Source organism: Nycticebus coucang, chromosome 3 (genome assembly GCF_027406575.1).
Source record: "Nycticebus coucang isolate mNycCou1 chromosome 3, mNycCou1.pri, whole genome shotgun sequence".
Lineage (NCBI taxonomy): Eukaryota > Metazoa > Chordata > Mammalia > Primates > Lorisidae > Nycticebus > Nycticebus coucang.
The window spans coordinates 72535278-72557634 of record NC_069782.1 but is presented as its reverse complement, the minus strand read 5'-3'; the positions used below and the strand labels follow the sequence as shown (position 1 = coordinate 72557634).

The 22357-nt window shown below is 53.4% G+C and overlaps 2 protein-coding genes across 2 annotated transcripts; both read left to right on the top strand.

The window, feature by feature from the left end:
• Nucleotides 1-1503: 1503 nt before the first annotated feature.
• Nucleotides 1504-20430, top strand: CERS1 (ceramide synthase 1). Its single transcript, XM_053585738.1, has 7 exons — nucleotides 1504-1848; nucleotides 3871-4030; nucleotides 10387-10567; nucleotides 12384-12545; nucleotides 12948-13095; nucleotides 13524-13633; nucleotides 20226-20430. The coding sequence occupies exons 1-7, from the start codon at nucleotides 1600-1602 to the stop codon at nucleotides 20266-20268; spliced, it is 1053 nt and encodes a 350-aa protein (XP_053441713.1). The 5' UTR covers nucleotides 1504-1599; the 3' UTR covers nucleotides 20269-20430.
• Nucleotides 20372-22284, top strand: GDF1 (growth differentiation factor 1). The gene is made up of 2 exons (XM_053585725.1): nucleotides 20372-20865; nucleotides 21447-22284. Exons 1-2 carry the CDS (start codon nucleotides 20541-20543, stop codon nucleotides 22232-22234), a joined length of 1113 nt encoding a protein of 370 aa, XP_053441700.1. The 5' UTR covers nucleotides 20372-20540; the 3' UTR covers nucleotides 22235-22284.
• Nucleotides 22285-22357: the final 73 nt, after the last annotated feature.

The window sequence follows — 22357 nt, the reverse complement described above, 5'->3', positions numbered from 1 at the left end:
ACAGATGGACAAATTCCTACCCACACAGAGTGCACATTCAGGAATAAGGAGTGGGATGTGCATGGGACTGATGGTGGGGGAGGGTTTTAGATAGGGGTCAGGGAGGCACAGTGGGTAGGTGACATCTGTAGAAAGTCGGGAGTGAGGGAAGAGCCCTGCAGGTACCTAGGGGAACAACATTCCCAAGAAGGAGGAACTGCCAGTGCAGAGGCCCTGAGCAGGACTGAGTGTGGCATACTGGGAGAAGAGTGGCAAGAGACAGTGAGTGCAGGTGGTGGCGCTGGGCTTTCACTGAATAGCATGGAGGGCTGTGAGAGTCAGAAGCTCCCTGTAGCCTCTGTGTGGTAAAGAGGGAGCCAGGACACCAGAGAGGAGGCCAGAGGGTGGCTCAAGGCTGCATGGGTGCAGAGATGGCTAGACTCCAGGACATCTCAATGTGGGGCCTCCTGCATGTATTTCAGAGCTTGGATGTGGGGTGAGAGGAGGAAGGGGAAGCCCCTGTTGGCCCCTTTACCTGTGCGCCTGAAGGTCAGGTTGGGCTGGTAGCTGTATGGTAGCCAGCCCAGCTCCTGGAGGGCCCATCCCTGCGTGCTGCACCTTGAAGGCCTGGGTACTGGAATGTGGGGGGCCAGCAGTACCAGGTGAGGTGACCTGTGTCCTTGTTGACAGCCACTGGGGACTTTGGGCCCAGGGCTTGCTCAGTAGATCATGGAAGGTCATTTGTGGAAGCCCCAGTGAAGTTATGGTTTTGATCCAGCTTTTCTGAGTCTTTATTCCTTCAGCCTCCCTGCAAAGCCTGCCCAGTCCCCAGGGCTGCAGAGAGCAGCAGCAGGTGGCCCTGACTTGGGACATAGCCCTCTCCCTCCTCCAGGGGACTGCCTCCCACAACTTGAACAGCCCCTCTGCACAATCTGTCTCTGAGTGCCCAGCAGCCTGCCAGAGATTCAGAGGAGTTGGCCTGACAAGTGTCACAAGTCCCTAGTCCAGGATGGAGCCCTATTGTTAAGTGCCAGGTGTGGCCAAATGCCCCTTGGGGTAGAGGACTGTTTCCACACCCACAAACGGGCCATGTCCTTTTTCAGGATTCAGGGAGGCTATAGGATGGTCCCAAGACTGTGCCAAGATGTGCTGGGATCTGAGCCTGAGGAGCCAGGTTCCCAGGGAATGGTGAGGTCTGGGCCTGGCCAGAGCCTTGGAGGGGGCCAACTGAAGGAACAGAAAAAGAAGGGGTGCCGGCTGAAGGTCCTGCCTCCTGGAGCCCACCCCACCCCACACCGCTGACACAGTAGTGAGATGGTGGAGCCCAGGGTGGGCACAGGCGCACCGGGGCAGTGACATAGGGGTAAGCAGGGCCTCTCAGGATACATGTCCAGCTCCGCCCCTCGATTTCCTCCAGTGGAGAACTGCCACCTCCGGGTCGCCCCCTGTCCCCTCGGCGACACCCCGGCTGCAACCCACCCCCCGAGGCGGAGCTTGCGCTAGCCCCGCCTCACCCCCCGTCCGCGCCCCGGCCCAGCTGCGGCGCGTGACGCTGGCCAAACCGCTCTGGTGGCCACCGCAGGCGGGCACAGGCAGCGGGGATATCGACTAGCTAGCGGCATGGCGGCGGTGGGGCCGGCAGCAGGGCCAGCGGGGCCCGAGCCCATGCCGAGCTACGCGCAGCTGGTGCAGCGGGGCTGGGGCAGCGCGCTGGCGGCGGCGCGGGGCTGCGCGGACTGCGGCTGGGGACTGGCCCGCCGCGGCCTGGCTGAGCACGCGCACCTGGCGCCGCCCGAGCTGCTGCTGCTGGCGCTCGGCGCGCTCGGCTGGACCGCGCTTCGCTCGGCGGCTACCGCGCGCCTCTTTCGGGTCAGTGTGGCTGGGGGCCGGGACCTGGGTGAAACCAGGCTGGGAGAAGTCAGGGCTGGAAGGGAGCCCGGGACGGGAGAAACTGGGCCGCTGTGTGCCCCTTTCAGTCTGTGCAACGTAGGGGAGGGTGCTGGGGTGGATGCGGGGGTGTGGCCGGGCTGAGGTGAGTCTGGAATGTGGGGTCCAGATATAGGTAGGGTGTTCAGGACACGGGAGGAATCCTTTCCGGTCAGTTTGGAACAATAGGCCCTGCGCGGTGGGCTGCTCAGGTTTCTGCGGGCTCTTGTGAGCCGGGGACTGAGGAACCCGGGACTGGAATGGGAAGGACTCTATGCTCTGGGGCCTCCTGTACCATGCTCCTCCTGGCCATTCGGGGCGCGCTTGGGCCAGAGCAGGGTCCGCTTCTCCGTTTCTGAGGGGTCCGTGTGGAGCGCAAACGTCTCGTCTTGCCTGCTGCTATCTGGGAAGAGGCAGGAGCTGCCTGGTCGCTGCCTCGCGCCTGTTTGGGGTCAGCGCCACCCTCTGACTAGGGATGGCAAAAGTCTGGGCGCCCTGCCACTCTGGTGGTCTCTCCTTTGAAGGTGACATGGCCCGGGACTTAGGGCTGGACTGCGCTGCCTCCAAGGGCGACAGCAGAATTGCCTCATTTCTGGTGAGGCCACCTCCCGGGCCAGAGAGTGACCGTGGTGGTGACATTGGTACCTGACCCCACTCCTTTTCCTGGGGAGTGATCGCTGTTGCCGGGGCTGGTTGGAAGATGTTTGGGTCTCTAGCTGTTTGACACCCCCGTAGACCAGCTGGGGTCACGCTGTCCCAGTTTAGCTGGAGGTGGTAGAGGGTGCGGGGACAGAGTGCCCAGAACCAACAAAGGGGCCTTTCTCTGCTAGCCAGAAAGAGGCTGGCCCTTGTTAAGTAAGGATGGGCTGTTGTCTGACCGCTCCTCCCCTCCTCCGTCCCCATGTCACCTACTTGGGCTGGTGGGGAGGGGGGCGGGGGAGAGAACCCAGCTCCCACTTTGCTGTAGGGAAGGGGAGGCGCTTAAGAGTCCTTCCATTAGTGGACCCTGTCTCTATCCTGCTTTGACTCTCCCCTACTTACCAATTTTCATCAAGGAAGCAGAAGGCGGGGCAAGGGATGTGGCTGCTCTTAGATTACCAGGGATGGAGGGGGAAGGACAGGGGAAGAGCAAGGTGTGTGCCCCTCATTTTTAGAGTCCTGGGACCCAGTCAACCTCCTGCCCCAGGCCGTCCCCAGCTTGGGTGGGGTGCTCATCCCAATTTGAGGTTCGCCCTTCCCAAGAAATGGGTGGAGGGGCTGCAGGGTTTTCCAAAGCTCATCTTCTTGGCAGCAGTCTGGTTGCCAGGGGTTACAGGAGCAGGCTCTGGCTGTCTCCATGACAACTGCTCTGGCTCCCAGCCCCCTCAGCCTTGGGGGGAAGGGGCGGGGGCTTGGCCCAGCAGTTCTGCAGCCCCACCCCCAGGAGCTACTGGCCTCCTTGCCCCAACCCTGCAACTGCCTGCACCTCACTCTGGTATTGTTATTGTGGTTCTCCCTGAGGTGACCTCTTCTTCTCAAGTTCTCTCCTCCCTTTCCGTCTCCCCTGTGGGGATCCCCACATGTTCCTGAAAGTGTCTGCATAGCCCCCTCCATATTGCCTTCACAACATGGCCACCCCCCATAACCCCTCTCATGTTATAAATTTCCGTCTCCGCCCTGTCCTAGTCCTCCTGTGACCCCAGCCCTCCTACTCTCCTGGACTTCCACAGACTTTCATCATCCACCCCAGGGTCTCCCCCCTCACCACCCCTCACCCCTGCCACAAGCAGACAGCTGGGCACTAAGTTTAGCCCTTAGCAGGTGCCTGTGGACTCTGGTTACGCTCCAGATGGCTGTGGGCACAGTGGCTAGGCTTTTCCCTGTGCTGCCCAGCTTGGGGAGTCCCAGGGCCCCAGTTTCCCCACCATGGAAGAGGGCCCTGGCCCCCGGTGCCAATGGCTGCCCCACCTGCCTTCTCCCCTGTAGCCCCTGGCCAAGCGGTACCACCTCCAGCCTAGAGATGCTGCCAAGATGCCTGAGAGCGCCTGGAAGTTTCTCTTCTACCTGGGCTCCTGGAGCTACAGTACCTACCTGCTTTTTGGCACTGACTACCCCTTCTTTCATGACCCACCATCTGTCTTCTACGGTAGGGGCCCTTCAGCATGGGTGGGGAGGGCTCTGCTTAAAACAGTGAGAAAGGGCCCTGTAATCCCAGCACATTGGGAGGCCGGGGTGGGAAGATGGTTTGAAGCCAGGAGTTTTGAGACTACATTGGGCAACAAAATAACTGTCTCTATAAAAATTTTAAAAATTGGGCGGCGCCTGTGGCTCAGTGAGTGGGACGCCGGCCCCATATACCGAGGGTGGCGGGTTCAGGCCCAGCCCCAGCCAAACTGCAACAAAAAAAAATAGCCGGGCATTGTGCCGGGCGCCTGTAGTCCCAGCTGCTTGGGAGGCTGAGGCAAGAGAATCGCGTAAGCTCAAGAGTTAGAGGTTGCTGTGAGCTGTGTGATGTCACGGCACTCTACCCGAGGGCGATACAGTGAGACTCTGTCTCTACAAAAAAAAAATTTAAAAATTGGGGCAGCGCCCATCGCTCAAGGAGTAGGGTGCCAGCCCCATATACCGGAGGTGACAGGTTCAAACCTGGCCCCGGCCAAAAACTCCAAAAAAAAAAATTTTTTTTTAATTAACTGAGCATGGTGTCACACTCCTATAGTCCCAGCTACTCAGGAGGCTGAGGCAGGAGGATCACTTGATCCCAGGAGTCTGAGACTTCAGTGAACTATGATAATGCTACTGCACTCCAGCCTGGGCAATGGTGATACCCCATCTCTAAAAAAAATTTTAAGGTTGGGTACAGTGGCTTATGCCTATAATCTTAGCATTCTGGGAAGCTGAAGTGGGAGGATCATTTGAGATCAGGATTTCAAGACCAGTCTGAGCAAGAGTGAGACCCTTTCTCTACTAGAAATAGAAAAATTAGCTCAGCATTGTGGCAGATGCCTATAGTTCCAGATACTCAGGAGGCTGATGCAGGAGGATTTTTTTTTTTTTTTTTGGCTGGGGCTGGGTTTGAACCCACCACCTCTGGTATATGGGGCTGGCGCCCTACTCCTTGAGCCATAGGTGCCACCTGAGGATTTTTTTTTTTTTTTTTTAAAAAGAATCTCTGGCAGCCGTAGCACAGTGGTTATGGCACCAGTCACATTTACCGAGGGTGGCAGGTTCGAACCCAGCCCGAGTCAGCTAAACAACAATGATAATTGCAACAAAAAATAGCCCGGCATTTCTTCATTAGTATAGTGGTTAGTATAAAAAAAATAGCCGGGCGTTGTGGCGGGCACTTATAGTCCCAGCAACTTGGGAGCTGAGGCAAGAGAAATCGCTTAAGCCCAAGAGTTTGAGGTTGCTGTGAGCTGTGACGCCACGGTACTCTACCAAGGGCAACGTAGTGAGACTCTGTTTCAAAAAAATATAAAAATAAAAATAAAAATAAAATAAAAAATAAAAAGGGTCTCACTCTGTCGCCCCCAGTAGAGAGCTATGGCGTCATAGCTCATGGCAACCTCAGACTCTTGGGCTCAAGTGACTCTTTTGCCTCAGCCTCTCGAGTAGCTGGGACTACAGGTGCCCACCACAACACCTGGCTATTTTTTTTTTTTTTTTTTTTTTTTTGTGTGTGTGTGTTTTTGGCCAGGGCTGGGTTTGAACCCGCCACCTCCGGCATGTGGGACTGGCGCCCTACTCCTTGAGCCACAGGCGCCACCCAACACCTGGCTATTTTTAGAGACAGGGTCTCGCTCTGGCTCAGGCAGGTCTTCAACATGTGAGCTCAGGCAATCCACCCTCCCCTGCCTCCCAGAGTGCTAGGATTACAGGTGTGAGGCACTTTGCCCAGCTGATGCAGGAGGATTGCTTAAAACTCCTGCAGAGTCTGAGGTTGATGTGAGCTAGGCTGATAGCATGGCATTCTAGCCTGGGCAAGAATGAAACTCTGTCTCAAAAAATAAAAACATTTTTTTAGGGCGGAGCCTGTGGCTCAGTGAGCAGGGTGGTGGCCCCATATACCGAGGGTGGCGGGTTCAAACCCAGCCCCGGACAAACTGCAACAAAAATATAGCCGGGCATTGTGGCGGGCGCCTGTAGTCCCAGCTACTCGGGAGGCTGAGGCAGGAGAATCACCTAAGCCCAGGAGTTGGAGGTTGCTGTGAGCTGTGTGACACCACGGAACTCTACCGAGGGCAATAAAGCGAAACTCTGTCTCTACAAAAAAAAAAACAAAAAAACATTTTTTTAAAGGCAGAGCTGACAGAATTTGCTGCCAAACCAGAGATGGGTGTGAGAGAGGAGGAGGGTGAGAATGATGCTAGGGTCTGGGCTCCCTAGTGAGATGGGCTCTCGAAGGTCAGGGAGAGGGACAAGGCAGGGATGGCATCGTGTGTCCAGAGCGGCACATGGGACATGCAGTATAGAGAAGAGGGAGAAGAGGTGTGAGACCCCTGGACTGGCCCCGATGTCCCCTTCCATCATGAGCGGAGATGTGGGAGGGCACCCAGCTGGAAAGGTAGGGACAGAGTGCAAGTGGGGGCCCTGGGCAAAAGCCAGGGTTCAGAAGTTTCCAGAAGGGCTGGGTACATGGGCTCATGCCTGTAATCCCAGCACTTTGGGAAACTGAGGCAGGAGGGTCACTTGAGCCCAGGACTTGGATACCAGGCTGAACAAGGGCAAGATCTCATCTCTAAAGATGGAAAACTTAGTCAGGCATGCTGGCACCTGTAGTCCCTCTATAGTCCCACCTACTCAGGAGGCTGAGGTGGAAGGATCGCTTGAGCCCAGAAATTACAGGTTGCAGTGAGCTACGATGATGCTACTGCATGCACTCCAGCCTGGGTGACACAGTGAGAGTCTCCAGAAATTACATATTCTATTGTCTCAAAAAACCCAGATGTTTCCAGAGAGTCCATTTGAAGAGGAACCAAGAAGGGGGTACAGGGCATTTCTCTTGAGTTTCAGCCAGTTTACGTTGGAACAGAGAGGTGGCCAGAGGGGGCTGTGGCATCCAGGAAGGGAGCCTTTTTTAGGCTACGGGAGTCACCTTAAATCCGAGGGCCTGTCTGTATGGGGTGTGGTGTTGGATAGTGGTCTCATACCTCAGGGGTCTAGGACAGGGGTCCCAATTGGGTGAGGTGACCCTGGCCCTAGGTGCCCTGAGGGCATTATCAAACCTTGGTGTTGACTCTCATACTGGACAGTAAATTATATGCCCTGCCGCCAACTCTGGTTTTGGCCCAGATCAGGGGCCTGAGGCTGGAAGAGGAAGCTCAGTCAAGGTAACAGGACATGGAGCTGGCAGTTAGCACAGTTGCTGCTGGGCCTCTGGGTGTGTTATCTCACAGGGATGCCAGGAGATGGTCCCAACTGGTCCTCCTCTTTCTTCTCTGGAGCACTCATCAGGACGCAGCCCTCCTCAGAGTCTCATGGAGACTGCCCTGGACCTGGGCTCCCTGCAGAGGGGCCTCTGCATGCAGGCGGGAGCCCCTGAATTCAGGGTCCAGTGGGGAGGGTGATGCCTGGGATGCCCATGGGCACAACTGCAAGCAAGGGCTGAAGGGATGATGCCAACTTCCAGGTGTGTGTGGTAGAATGTTAAGAGCTTGGAACCTTCAAGATTGCAGCATTCTCAGTGGTCAAGGATGGAGCATAGGCTGTGGGCCCAGCCAGGAGTGTGGGTTTTGCTATGGAGTCTTGGGGAGGCCTGGATGGTTTAAGTAGGGGATGGGGAGGCAGAGATCTGATTCCTGGGATATTTTGTATTCTTTTATTGAAGTAAAATTTACATAACATAAAATTAACCATTTCAGCCAGTAACAAAAAGGCAAATATGTATGATTCCACTTATATGAGGTCCCTAGAACTGTCCCATTCATAGAGACATAAAGTATGAATAGAGTGGTGGGTGCCAGGAGTCAGGGGGATGAGGGCAGAGGAATTAGTGTTTCCTGAAGACAGAGTTTCAGTGTGGGAAAATGGGAAAGGTGGCAGTGATGACTTCGCAGTAATGTTGATGTACTTAATGCCACTGACCTGTACCTTTATAGGTGGCTTAGATGACATAAATTTTATGCTGTATATATCTTACCACAATTAAAAAAAATTAACCATTTTAGCCAGGTGCATTGGCTCATGCCTGTAATCCTAGCATTCTGGGAGGCAAGAGGCAGGTGGATTGCTTGAGCTCATGAGTTCTGAGACCAGCCTGAGCAAAAGTGAGTTCCCATCTCTACTAAAAGTAGAAAAGCTGAATCAAGAGGATCACTTGAGCCCAAGAATTGGAGGTTGCTGTGAGCTATTATGCCATGGAACTCTACCCAGGGCGACAGCTTGAGACTCTTGTCTCAAAAAAAATAATAATAATAAATAAGTAAATGAAAATAAACCCTTTTTTAAAAAAATTTATTCTTTTTTTTGAGACAGAGTCTCACTATGTCGCCCTCAGTAGAGTGCTGTAGCATCACAGCTCACAGCAACCTCAAACTCTTGGTCTTAAGTGATTCTCTTGCCTCAGCCTCCCAAGTAGCTGGGACTACAGGCGCCCGCCACAACACCCAGCTTTTTTTGTTGTTGTTGTTGCAGTTGTCATTGTTGCTTTAGCTGGCCCAGGCTGGGTTCAAAACCCGCCAGCCTCGGTGTATGCGGTTGGTGCCTTACCCACTGAGCTATGGGCCCTGCCAAAATCAACCATTTTAAAGTAAACAATTCAACAGCATTTAGCACATTTACAGTGTTGTGCAACCATCATTTCTGATTCTCGAACATTGTCATCACCCCAAAAGGAAATCCCGTCCCCAGTAGCAGTCAGTCCCTACTGCCTCTCCTCTAGCCCCTCGCAGCCACTAATCTTCTGTCTCTGGATTTGCCTGTTGGGGACATTTCATATCAGTGGAGTCACACACTCTGTGGCCTATTGTGTCTGGCTTCTCTCACTCAGCCGGTGCATCTTCAAGGTTCATCCCCATTGCAGCAGGGACCAGTGCTTCATTCCTTTTCATGGCTTCATTATAGTACCATGGTATCAGCCCAGATCACAGCAACTTCAAATTCCTAGGCTCAAGAGATCCTCCTGCCTCAGCCTCCTGAGTAGCTGGGACTGCAGGCATCCGCCACAACACCTGAATAATTTTTCTATTTTTAGTAGCGATAGGCTCTCATTCTTGCTCAGGCTAGTCTTGAACTCCTGAGCCTCGGCCTCCCAGAGTGCTAGGATTACAGGCATGAGCTGCTGCTCTGGGCCACTATATCATTCTTTATAATCATTCACTGATGGACATTCGGGTTGTTTCTGCCTTTTAGCTGTTATGCTGCTGTGGACACAGGCATACAAAGATCTGTTTGAATCCCTGTTTTCCATTGCCTTGAGTGTACACCTGGAGTGGACTTGCTGGGTTGCCCATGATGGTTTGTGTATTCACGGCCATCAGGGCTGCATGGGACTAGTGGACAGATAGGTGCAGGTGCCTGGGAGTGCTGGGGCAGTGTGGGTGGGAGACAGTGGTGCCTTGACCTGCACAGGGGCAGCTGGGAGTGGGGAGAGTGAACAGAGGTATGGACAGAAGAGGGGCCCCTTGGATGGGGTCTGAGTTGATCTTGGCACCAGAAGGATAGGCAGAGATGAAGGCTTATTGCTGAGGCCAGTGCATAGAGATACCTAGCGGGCAGCTGGGCTCCGAGTATAGTTCATCATTGACATGGGGAACAAGAGGCCCCAGACGAAGCCCAGAGGGCTGTTTTCACGGGGGTGGGCAGAGAAGGAGCAGCCAGAGAACAGGAAACAGCCCAGAGTTCCAGAATGAAGTGAGCAGAGTAGAGCATGGCCCTTGGCCTTGGTGTCTGGTGGCTCCTGGTGATGTGGCCAAGGATTGGAGGGGGGGAGAACTAGGGGGTCAGATGTACCTGGAATCAGGAGGAAGGGAAGGGAAGCAGGGCCCACTCATGGGGAGACCCCACAAATGTGGCATGGCAGGTCCTGGCATGGTGAGGTCAAGAGGGGCAGCATCCTCCATTGGGCTTGGGATTTGCAGGGCCGTGGGCCCAGTACACCAGCAAGACAGGAACGAGCCTGGGAAGAGGAGCCAGGGCAGAAATGGAACTCCTGCCAGTGATGCATGAATAAAGAGAACTAGGAGTTATTTAACAAGAATGTGTCTAATGGCTCATTATTGCAACAAAGGTGCCAGCCACACTGATGCAAGGTGTCACAGGGGAGTCTCGTTGAGCTGGGAAGGGAAGATGTAGGAAATCTGATTTTTCTAGAAACCTGAAATGTTCTAAAAAACACACCAATTAATAAAAAATAACAGAGAATTGGGGATGGAAAACCAGAGATGTGTGGTGACCCTGGTTTTGGGAGGTTGCACACACAGCTTGTGGGTGTCATGGGGTCACTTGGGGGCTGCCTGAAAGCCCCACAGGTCTTTTATGTTGAGGTTCGGCCCTCTCCAGACTGGACACCAGGCATGGCAGTGCCATGGGACATCGCAGCCATCTACCTGCTGCAGGGAAGTTTCTACGGCCATTCCATCTATGCCACACTGTACATGGACACTTGGCGCAAGGACTCAGTGGTCATGCTCATTCACCATGTTGTCACCCTGGTCCTCATCATCTCTTCCTACGCCTTCAGGTGAGGACAGGAGTGGGTGGGCAGGCGGAGGGCATAGCATAGGCAGTGGGCAGGGCTCGGAGGCTAATGCTGTGGGCAGAGGGGCACAGAGGAGGGGCTAGAGGATGAGGTGAAAAAGACCCAGAGAGCCACTACTGAGGCCCATCCCACCCCCTCCATCAGACCCAGCCCTTGACAGGGTCACACAGTGAAGGTTTAGTGACCACCACTCTGCACAGGCACTACGGGGACAGGCATGAACTCAATAGATGCGCCTGGATGTTCTATACCCCACTGTGGCCACTGCTGAGCATTTCCCAGGGAGCTCATCCAAACCTCAGTGGTCTATGTGTGTAAAATCTCCCCCATTTCCAAGTTTTCATATGCAAACTGGAGTGAAAATACCCTATAGCTCCTTTTGTTATCTCAATTACATATTGAAATGATATTTTGAATATACTAACTACAGTGTGTTATTAAAATTCATCTTACCTGTTTCCATTTTCCTTTTTAAAAAATGGCAGCGCCTGTGGCTCAGTGAGCAGGGCGCTGGCCCCATATACCGAGGGTGGCGGGTTCAAACCCGGCCCCGGCCAAACTGCAACAAAAATATAGCCGGGCGTTGTGGCGGGCGCCTGTAGTCCCAGCTACTCGGGAGGCTGAGGCAGGAGCATTGCCTAAGCCCAGGAGTTGGAGGTTGCTGTGAGCTGTGTGATGCCACGGCACTCTACCGAGGGCAATAAAGTGAAACTCTGTCTCTACAAAAAAAAAAAATGGTGGTTGATAGAAACTTTAAAATGACATATGCGCTCATATTCGATTCCGACAGGACTAGCAGCTCTAGCTACACTAATATAGTAGCTGCCGGCCACAAGTGGCTGTTTTACCTTTGAACTTAAACAAAAGCGCACATTTCCATTCCTCAGCCACATAGGCCACATTTCAAGTGTTCATTGGCTACATGTGACTGGTGGCACTTGTATTGGATGACACAAGTTTAGAATATTCTCATGGTTCTAGAAAATTCTATCAGCACTCTCTAGCGGATACAATTGGATGATAAAACCAAAAAGGAAAAAATGAAGGAAGGAAGGAGGAGGAGTTTGTTTGAAGGTGATAAGAACTATGGAGAAAAATCAAGTCAGAGGACAACAGTACAGGGGTATTATTAGGTCTAAGTGTGTGGTCTGGGGTACCAGGTGAGAGAAGGCTGAAAGAAGTGAGGGGAGTTGATGAGGACCCAGGGAGGGGCATGTGCAGAAGGCCTGTGCAGGAGCCCAGGATCAGTCAGGGAAGCAGAGTGACAGGGAGGCGCTTGGCCAGGTCCAGGCTGAATCTTGGCCCCTTTGACCAAGCAACTGTCAGGTGGTAACTGGGGAGGAACGGAAGACAGCCAGCCTTCAGGCTTCTTAAGATCCTAGCCCGCCCATGGCCAACGCCTTTCCTAGGTCAGTCTGTAACTTGCAATGATGTTCAGGTTACATATACACAGCTTGGGAGTGTCAGTGTGGTGGTGATGTCCAAAGGGAGGGAGCAAGCTTGTGGGGGATCTGGACACAAAATGGCCCAGGCTTGTAAGAGTTGGGGCTCACAGTGGATGAGGTCACAGAGATGAGGCAGGGCCAAGAAGGAACTTCCAGGGAGGCTCCTCGCCCCATGTGGGGATAGTAAGGCAAGATGAGGGTGTGGTAGGGTAGGAATGGTGAGGAGAGGGTATCCTGGGGAGGGAGGTGGGAGGGCAGGTAAGCCAGGGAGGGCAGCATAGACTACAGGTTAGACTGGGGGACCTTAGTGCAGAGTGGGGGTCCCTAATGAGTCACTCGCTCCTCTCCCCCAGGTACCACAATGTGGGCATCCTTGTGCTCTTCCTACATGATATCAACGACGTGCAGCTCGAGTTCACCAAACTTAATATCTACTTCAAGTCCCGTGGTGGCTCCTACCACGGGTTGCATGCCCTGGCAGCAGACCTGGGCTGCCTCAGCTTCGGCTTCAGCTGGTGAGTGGATGGGGAGGGGGCAGGGCCGGCCGGGTAGGAAAGGAGGTGGGGCCTGTGATACGATCGTGACCAACAGTGAGGGGGTTGGGATGGGACCTAGTGCTATGGGTGGGTCTGGGGGAGGGGCTTAGCGAGGTGGGTGGGGCTAGTCTGGACTGAAATGAGGCGGAGCAGAGGTGGGGCCAGGCAGGGTTGGGGAGGGCCTAAGTGAAGTAGAACCAGGGTTGGGCAGGGCAGGATGTGGCAGGAGTGGAGGTAGATGGGCATGGATGAGCAAGGATAGGACAAGGGGACAGAGACGGGTAGGGATGTGTAATGGCACATGGATGGGTTCCAGGATTGGACAAGATAGGCCACGATCCCCTACACCCACGGTCTCCAGACCCAGCCTTACCTCCACAGGTTCTGGTTCCGCCTCTACTGGTTCCCGCTCAAGGTCCTGTATGCCACGAGCCACTGCAGCCTGCGTTCTGTGCCTGACATCCCCTTTTACTTCTTCTTCAACACACTCCTGCTGTTGCTTACCCTCATGAACCTGTACTGGTTCCTGGTGAGTCAGCTCAGCACATCACTGTCCCTGTCCCTAGTTAGCAGTACAGTCACAGGTCCTTCTGAGGTAGGCCAAGGAGGGGCATGTTAGGCAGGGGGAAGGAACACCAGGTGCAAAGGGCCTGTGGCAGGAGCACCCACCCACCTGTCAGGAGGTGGGTGATTCTCTTGTCTCAGCCTCCCAAGTAGTTGGGACTACAGGCACTTGCCACAATGCCCAGCTATTTTTTTTTTTTTTTTTTTTTTTGAGGCAGAGTCTCACTATGTCACCCTTGGTAAAGTGCTGTGGCATCACAGCTTACAGCAACCTCAAACTCTTGAGCTCAAGCAATTCTCTTGCCTCAGCCTCCCAAGTAGCTGGGACTACAGGTGCCTGCCACAACGCCTGAGGAAGGGGCTTCCTTCTCACCCAGGCCTTTCCCTCCACAGTACATCGTGGCGTTCGCTGCCAAGGTGCTGATGGGCCAGGTGCGCGAGCTGAAAGACCTGCGGGAGTATGATGCAGCGGAGGCCCAGGACCCCAAGCCCAGCAAAGCTGAGTGAGTTTACAGGGGCCTCCAGCCCACATTCCTTCCATTAGCAGTATCTGTCTGAGTGAGCTGTGTGGGTGGGCTCCCAAGACATGGCAGCAGATGAGGCTGATGCAGACGCTGCCCCCAGAGCCTACATGGAGACAGAGACTACAATAAGGACATGAAGGCTATAGCCACAGCGTTAACTGCTGTGAGGGATGGAACAGTGAGGAAGGGGAGGAAGAGGCCTGGGGAGGGGGCAGAGGCAATGAGGGCTAGGCCCAGTAGCCAGAGTGGGTCAGGGGGTCATGAAGAATAGCCATTGGCTAAGCCAGATGATAGATAACCTCTGATCCATGTCCACACCAGGGCTGATGACAGTGGAGGTAGGGGGAGAGAGTCCTAAGTGCCACAGAAAGGATCCAGCTCTGTCTACATCAAGATGTGCTGGCCTTGGGTCCAGCCCACTGGCCAGCCAAGCAGGAGGTGGAGCTGGAAGCTCAGACCCAGTCTGGCCCAGGAGGGGTGCCGGGGACAGAGCAATAAAAGGAGCTTGCACCGGGGCTGGCAACATGCACCTGAGCCTCCTGCAGGTTGAGCCCTCCCGCCCTGCCTGCCCTGAGGTAAAAGCCAGTTCAGATGTTGTCCAAAGCCTGGGGTGGGCAGAGGGGGCACACAACCCAGGAATTAACCTAGCCAGCTTGGGGTGACAAGCCACCTTGGTATCCATGCCCCAAACACATCATAGTGAAAATGCAAAACAGCCACGGGAAAAAAAAGAGAAGACCTGCAAAACAGTGCAAACTAATAGCAACCGGGATAGCTGGAAGATAATGGAAAAAAATATCACTTCAAGTGCTGAAGGGAAGTAACATTCAACCTGGAATTTTGCACACAATTTGAAAAACAGTTAATCCAGAGAAAAGATACTCACACTATCAAAAACTAAAGAAGTTTACCACTAGCAGATTTTCTCTGTGGGTATACAGTATTTCAAAAAATAGGAAAACTATCCAAAAAGGTAAGCAAAAGCATGGAAATATATCTGGATAAAAATTCTTAAAGTTATTTTTATTTCATTTTATTCTTTTTTATTTTGTTTTGTTTTGTTTTTGAGGCAGAATCTCTCTTTGTTACCCTTGGTAGAGTGCCGTGGTGTCATAGCTCACAACAACCTCAAACTCTTGAGCTCAAGTGATTCTCTTGTCTCAGCCTCCCAAGTAGTTGGGACTACAGGCACTTGCCACAATGCCCAGCTATTTTTTTTTTTTTTTTTTTTTGAGACAGAGTCTCACTATGTCACCCTTGGTAAAGTGCTGTGGCATCACAGCTTACAGCAACCTCAAACTCTTGAGCTCAAGCAATTCTCTTGCCTCAGCCTCCCAAGTAGCTGGGACTACAGGTGCCTGCCACAACGCCTGGCTATTTTTTTGTTGTAGTTGTCATTGTTGTTTAGCAGGCCCAGGCTGGGTTAGAACCCGTCAGCCCCAGTGCATGTGGCTGGCACCCTAGCCACTGAGCTATGGCACCAAACCCCCGGCTATTTTTTTTAGAGATGGGGTCTCACTGTGGCTCAGGCTGGTCTCGAACCTGTGAGCTCAGGCAATCCACCCACCTCAGCCTCCAGAGTGCTAGGATTATAGGCATGAGCCACCGCACTCAGCCTTAATTTGAGAGATTTAAAACAATTAGAACAGATGTATCAAACATCAGAACAGGACGGGGAGCAGTTTTTTTTTTTGTTTTTTTTTTTTTGAGACAGTCTCAAGCTGTCACCTTGGGTAGAGTGCTATGGCGTCATAGCTCACAGCAACCTCCAATTCAGGCTCAAGCGATCCTCTTGCCTCAGATTTTCTTTTCTTTCTTTTTTTTTTTTGTGGAGACAGAGTGTCACTTTACTGCCCTCGGTAGAGTGCCATGACGTCAGACGGCTCACAGCAACCTCCAGCTCTTGGGCTTACGCGATTCTCTTGCCTCAGCCTCCCCAGGAGCTGGGACTACAGGCGCCCACCACAACACCCGGCTGTTTTTTTGTTGCAGTTTGGCCAGGGCTGGGTTTGAGCCCACCACCTTTGGTATATGGGGCCGGTGTCATACTCACTGAGCCACAGGCGCCACCCAGATTTTCTATTTTTAATATAGAGTCTGGCTTTTGCTTAGGCTAGTCTCAAACGCATAAGCTCAAGCAATCTACCCACCTCAGCCTCCCAAAGTGCTAGAATTATAGGCATTAGCCACGGAGCCTGCCTGGCCAGGACTGAGGGCTTTGTATTCTTTAGGAGGGTGGGGATTGGCCAGGCACAGTAGCTAATATCTAAAAATAGTCAGGTGTTGTGGCAGGAGCCTTTCGTTCCAGCTCCTTCGGAGGCTGAGGCAAGAGAATCACTTGAGCCCAAAAGTTTGAGGTTGCTGTGAGCTATGACACCAGGGCACTCTACCAAGGGTGACAAAGTGAGACTCCGTCTCAAAAAAAAAAAAAAAAAAAAAAAAAAGAGTGGAGATTAAGGATAAATATTCAGACTTTTAGGGTACAGAGGGAAGAATGGAATAAAAAACAGACACGACAACATAAAAGGCAAGAAAGGAGGAAAGGTTAGAAAAAGCAAGATAAATAATGCAAAATAAGAGTGTATCAAGAATCCCAAATATTAGACATCAAAATAAACATACATGGGATAATCATGACTGTTATGAGATTGCTTTTGTAAAATAATTCATCTCTATGTTGGTTAAAAGGGCAAGAGGAAAAGTTCAGGGGGTTTTTTTGTTGTTTTTTTTTTGAGACAGAGTCTCGCTTTGTCATCCTGGGTAGAGTGGCTTCATAGCTCACAACAACCTCAAACTCTTGGCCTCTAGCATTCCTCTTGCCTCAGCCCCTTGAGTAGCTGGGACTACAGGCCTGCACCACTACGCCCAGCTAATTTTCTTTCTATTTTAATAGAGATGAGGTCTTACTCTTGCTCAAGCTGGTCTCAAGCTCCTGAGCTCAAGCAATCCAGCTACTTCATCCTCCCAGAGTGCTAGGAACATAGGCATGACCAACTGTGCCAAGCCACAGTTGTAATTCTTTTTTTTTGTTAATTATTATTTTTTATTAAATCATAACTTTGTATACAGTTGTAATTCTTAACATGAATGTTCCAAATGATGCAGCTTTACCCCACTGAATGACTACAGAAAATAACTGACTATCCATGTACCTTCCACAAGCAACTCAGAACCAGGGTGAAGAAAGGTTTTGTTTTTTTTGTTTGTTTTTTTTGAGATGGAGTCTTGCTCTGTCACCCAGGCTGTAGTCCAGTGGCATCATTATAGCTCACTTAGCTCACTGCAGTCTTGAACTTATAGGCTCAAGCAATCTTCCCACTTCAGCCTCCAGAGTAGGTAGAATTTCACACCTACACCACCACACCATGTATGCACCACCAGACTCGGCTAATTTTTCTTATTCTTTTGTAGAGACAGGGTCTCATTATGTTGCCCAGATTGGTCTTAAACTCTTGGGCTCAAGCAATCCTCTCACCTTGGCCTCCCAAAGTGCTGGTATTATAGGCCTGAGCCACTGTGCCAGGCCTAGATGTTCTTTTTAGGTACAGTAACATTTCTAAAAATTGACCTAATCAACCCTCCTGGGTGGTCCTCATGTCCATTGGCCATTTGCTGCAGTGGACAGCCCCTCTCTCTCCCTCCAAGGCCAAGGATGTCCATCTTCATCTTCTCAAGGACATTTCAGCCAAGGACAGAAACACTTTCTCTCTACTCTTCTCCACTAGCCTCATCAACCTCTCTCCCTCCCTATAGCAACTACAAGATTCTCCTAGATCAGTGGTTCTCGACCTTCCTAATGCCGCAATGTATTTTCATTGTTACAAAGAGGTTGGGTGGTACCTGTGGCTCAGTGAGTAGGGTGCTGGCCCCATATACCAAGGGTGGTGGGTTCAAACCCAGCCCCAGCCAAACTCCAACAAAAAAATAGCTGGGCCTTGTGGCGGGCGCCTGTAGTCCCAGCTACTTGGGAGGCTGAGGCAAGAGAATCGCCTAAACCCAGGAGTTGGAGGTTGCTGTGCGCTGTGATGCCACAAAACTCTATCGTGGGTGATAAAGTGAGACTCTGTCTCTAAAAAACAAAGAACAAACAAAAAGGGGGTTGTGATCCACAGGTTGAGAATCACTGTCCTAGATTCTTCTCAGTCCTCACATACACCTTCTCCTGGGATTGCCTCCCACCAGTTCCAAGATAGCTTCTGTCTATATCCCCTGTGGCCTTCTTGGTTTCTTTTTTCAAAAAGTTTTATTGAGCTATAATTTACATACTATACAATTCACTGAGTCACGGTGTGGAATTCAATGGTTTTTTTATACATTTCCAGGGTTAAGCAGCCATCACCACTGTTCAGTTCCAGAACAATGTCATCATCCTCAAAGATACCCTGTACCTATCAGCCATCACTCCCCACTCAAAGGAGCTGTCCACCCGTCTGCTCTCTGCCCCCTACTTCTTCGCCCAATTTCCTGGTACATTCTTGCTTGTTTTCTCTGTCTTCTCATTTTGGTTGCCTCCACTCCCTGAGTCATTTCCTTGCCCAGTTAATCCACACCAACTTCCAGATTTCTCTCCCTGAATGCCATTCCCTGTCTCCCTGACATTTTCATATTTCCAGCACCTTCTAAAACAGCCAAAATCAATCGTTAGTCCTATCCTAGACTCTCTCTCTGGAATATTCATCCATTGTAGTCACTGGCAACTCAGGGCAAAAACCTTGCCCCAGGGACCCCCTGGTCATTGAAGAAGCATACAGAAGCTACTTGTGCACACTCATCTCTCTCTGGCTTCCACCTCATTGTGCTTCTCTTCACCACAGTGATGGCCTGAAGTTGAAGGGCATCAATCTGCTGTCTTAGGAGCACCCCTATTCAAGGTGGGGCTGTTCCCTGCCCCCAAAAGAAAATACTGACAGCTAATTCTGAAGCTTGTGCAGAAAAACAAATAAGAATGAAGAATGGGCAAGAAAGCTCTGATGAAAAGACACCTGGCAGGGGTGTCCTCCCTTGAAGACACTAAACGTGCGATTCTAGGAGTCAACAGTGTGGGACAGAGACAAGACATCTGAGAAACCTTTAGTGAATAATACAGAGCACCCAAAGGGAGGGAAGGTCTGTCAGGATGTCCCCAGGACACTTGGGGACCATCTGGAGAAAAAGTGAAAGCATGTCTTTGTTTCACTTCAGCCTCCAGGGCAAATCCCTTGTGTACCAAAAGTGTCAGTGCAGAAATGGAACCATCCCTGAGCATGTGTCACAATGGGAGAGGGTGTCACTGAGGAACAGAGAGATGTTTGACTATGGGAAGAATCAAGAAGCTGCAAAGGTGGATGAAGGACCAAGGCTCATGTTCTAAAGGACCACAGGCAAAGTCAGAAGACAAGGACAGATGGGAGGTTCGAGCAGGGCTTATCTCCCCACAGATAAGACCAACAACTCACAGGATTAGATATCACTTGTCTCCAAAAAGCATGAAGAGGCTGAGCTTCAGGTAATGAGGGCAACCTCTTCAGGAAAGTGTTAGGTTCTTATGTGAAGGGAAGCTGGAATGGAGCCCTCCACAAAGCCACAGAGCAAAGGGGACAGTAAGGCACACATGGGTCTGTAGCCATGTAAAGACACAAAAGCAAGAAACTTTTGCAGGAGCAGCTTGGGGGACCTGTGAGCTTTTAGAAAACATTTGCTAGGGCATGAGCAGTTCCCAAAGATGCAAGCAGGCCTGGCCAGTGGCCTCAAGACCCAAATGAGATGCCATCTAAGTTGAACAGGGTGCAAAACTCTGAGCACTGGCAAGGGCAGCAAGGAGCAGGGGCAGGCCCCCTGTCGTGTCTGGCAGGGGAGGCCTTGGACAGATTCTTGATCCTCAGGGAATTACTTTCCCAGTCAGACCCCCAGAATTTTGTGGCTAACTCTTGCAGGGAAAATGGAATTTCCTGACAGCAGCAGTGGCCACAGAGAGAGAACTCAAATAGGACTGCACTTTTGGAAAACATGAGTTGCAAGTGGGCTATACAGTTTGAAATACATGCCTTGTTTAGAAGTTAGGGGTCTTTCCCTGGGATCTTAAGCTGGACACTTAATGTAATGATTAGAGTTTGAAAACGTGGCAACTTATTTTAACATGGAAGGAAAATGGGTGGATGGAGAGAACAGGGCAAGGCCACCAGACCCAAGAACAAGTCTGCATGGGACAGGTGACTGAGGACTCTTCCCGAAAGCAGTGGAGGATCTGTAGTGTCTGTCCTGTGCCCAGGTCTGTTCTGGCAGAGGTGATGGAATTAAGTGGAGCTCAGGCTGGTGGGTGGCTTTGCCCTCCAGAGGCCTAGGGAAGCGGGGAGTAGGGGAGGAGAAGAGTTTAGCTGGGAAGGAGGAAGCAAGAACAAAGTGCCAAGGTACATAAAGGGTCTCATGGCCCCGTGGACAGGGTAGGGTAATTGCAAGGAGGAAGCAGAGAGGCGGAGCCCGGGGCTGGTCGGGTAAAGAGACGTGGGGGGTCGTTGAGATCTGAGGAGAGGGAAGACCCTGGTGGGGGTAGGCATGTTGCTCCGTAGCTAACCCGCCCCACTTCTGGCCCCAGGAAGCCGCTGAGGAACGGCCTGGTGAAGGACAAGCGCTTCTGATCCCCTCGACCCCGCCCTGTCCCCAAAGATCCAGCCACGCCCCCAGGGCCCTGGCTGAGCCCCACCCCTGGGGACTCTGGCCCTAACAAATTCTGCTGCTCCTGGGCACATCCATTCCGGGCCACATTCTCTGGGACCCTGCCAGACCCTTCAGCCCCAGCCTCCAGACCGCGGCCACGCCCCCTAAGACCCCAGCCCAGCCGGGAGCCCCGCCCCACTGGTCTGGGGCTGCGGCGGACCCGCGCACTCTCCCGCCATCATCTGGGAGAAAGATGTCACCGCTATGCCGACACCCTAGCCGCCACCTTTTCCTCCTCATCCTGGCCCTGTTGCTGCCCTCGCCATCCCCAGTCCGTGCCCCTGTGCCCCCAGGCCCCGCTGCCGCCATGCTCCAGGCCCTCGGGCTTCGCGATGTGCCCCGGGATTCTCCCATGCTGCGGCCCGTTCCCCCGGTTATGTGGCGCCTGTTCCGCCGCCGCGACCCCCAAGAGACCTGGTCTGGCCTGCGGCGGACACACCCGGGGGCCACCCTGCAACCTTGCCACGTGGAGGAGCTGGGGGTCGCCGGAAACATCGTGCGCCACATTACTGACCGCGGTGAGTGGGTCCATTCTTCCCTGGGGCCTTTTGTGCCCAAGGCCGAGAGCTCCAGGGGTGAGCCTCGAGCGCGGCAGGGGTAGCCCCTATAGTCCCCCACCACATCCAGCCACATGTCCAGCCTGCTAGCAACCTGGGCCTCCGCAGTCCACCCTTTCCCTGTACTCTGCACTCCAGGGACACCCGCCAAGCTGCCTAGCACCAGTAGGGCCCCTTGTAGCTGAATCCCTGCCCCTACTCCAACCCCCAGCCCCATCCCCGCTGCTTCATACCATTTGATGCCTTCCTGCAGATACCACCGCTCCTGCATCGCTTCGCGGCGGGGCCCAGGCGCTAGCCTATGACCCCGAGGGTGGGCAGCCATCACCCACCCATGCACCCCGCAGGGCCTCTTCCTTCCAACTTACGCCCTGTCCTGATCCCATCTCCTCATGCCAGGGCTTCACACTATTTGACGTCCTCCAACAGATTGTGTGACCCCCAACTCCAGGAGCTTACCTTTCTCCCGGACCCCATCGCGGGCAGCCTGGCCACTGGGCAAGGATAAGGTGCCAGCCGAGTCCTCTTCTCCCTCTCTCCAGGTGCGCTCGCCCGGTCTCCGGAGCCCGGCTCAGCCGTGGGACAGTGCCCCAAGTGGACCGTCGTCTTCGACCTGTCGGCTGTGGAAGCCACAGAGCACCTGACCAGTGCCCGGCTGGAGCTGCGCTTCGTGGCGGTTGAGATTCCGGCGGGCAGCTGGGAGCTGAGCGTGGCGCGTATGAGTGAGGCCATGGGCGGGGATTCTGGGCTGGTGCTGCTCCGCCAAGCGGTGCCTGCCCTGGGGTCGCCGGTCCGCGCCGAGCTGCTGGGCGCCACGTGGGCCCGCAATGCCTCAGTGCCGCGCACCCTCCGCCTGGTGCTGGCACTGCATCCCCTGGTACCCACAGCCTGTGCGCGCCTGGCCGAGGCTTCACTGCTGCTGGTGACCCTCGACTCGCGCCTGTGCCACTCCCCGGCCCGGCCACGGCGAGAGGCTGAATCTGCGCCAGGAGGCGGCCCCGGGAGCGCGTGTCGCGCGCGGCGGCTCTACGTGAGCTTCCGCGAAGTGGGCTGGCACCGCTGGGTCATTGCACCTCGCGGCTTCTTGGCCAACTACTGCCAGGGCCAGTGCACGCTGCCTGCCACGCTGTCTGGACCCGACGGGCCCCCAATGCTCAACCACGCTGTGCTGCGCGCGCTCATGCACGCGGCCACCCCGGGCCCTGCCGGCCTGCCCTGCTGCGTGCCCGTGCGCCTGTCGCCCATCTCCGTGCTCTTCTTCGACAATAGTGACAATGTGGTGCTGCGGCACTATGAGGATATGGTGGTGGACGAGTGTGGCTGCCGCTGACAAGGGACAAGTGGGGGGCTTGGAGCCAACAATAAACACCGCTGGTCTGCTCCACTGGTCTCTGTGTCTGTCTCGTCTCAAGGGTGGAGAGGACGGCCAGAACCTTAGGGACTCCTCCAGGCC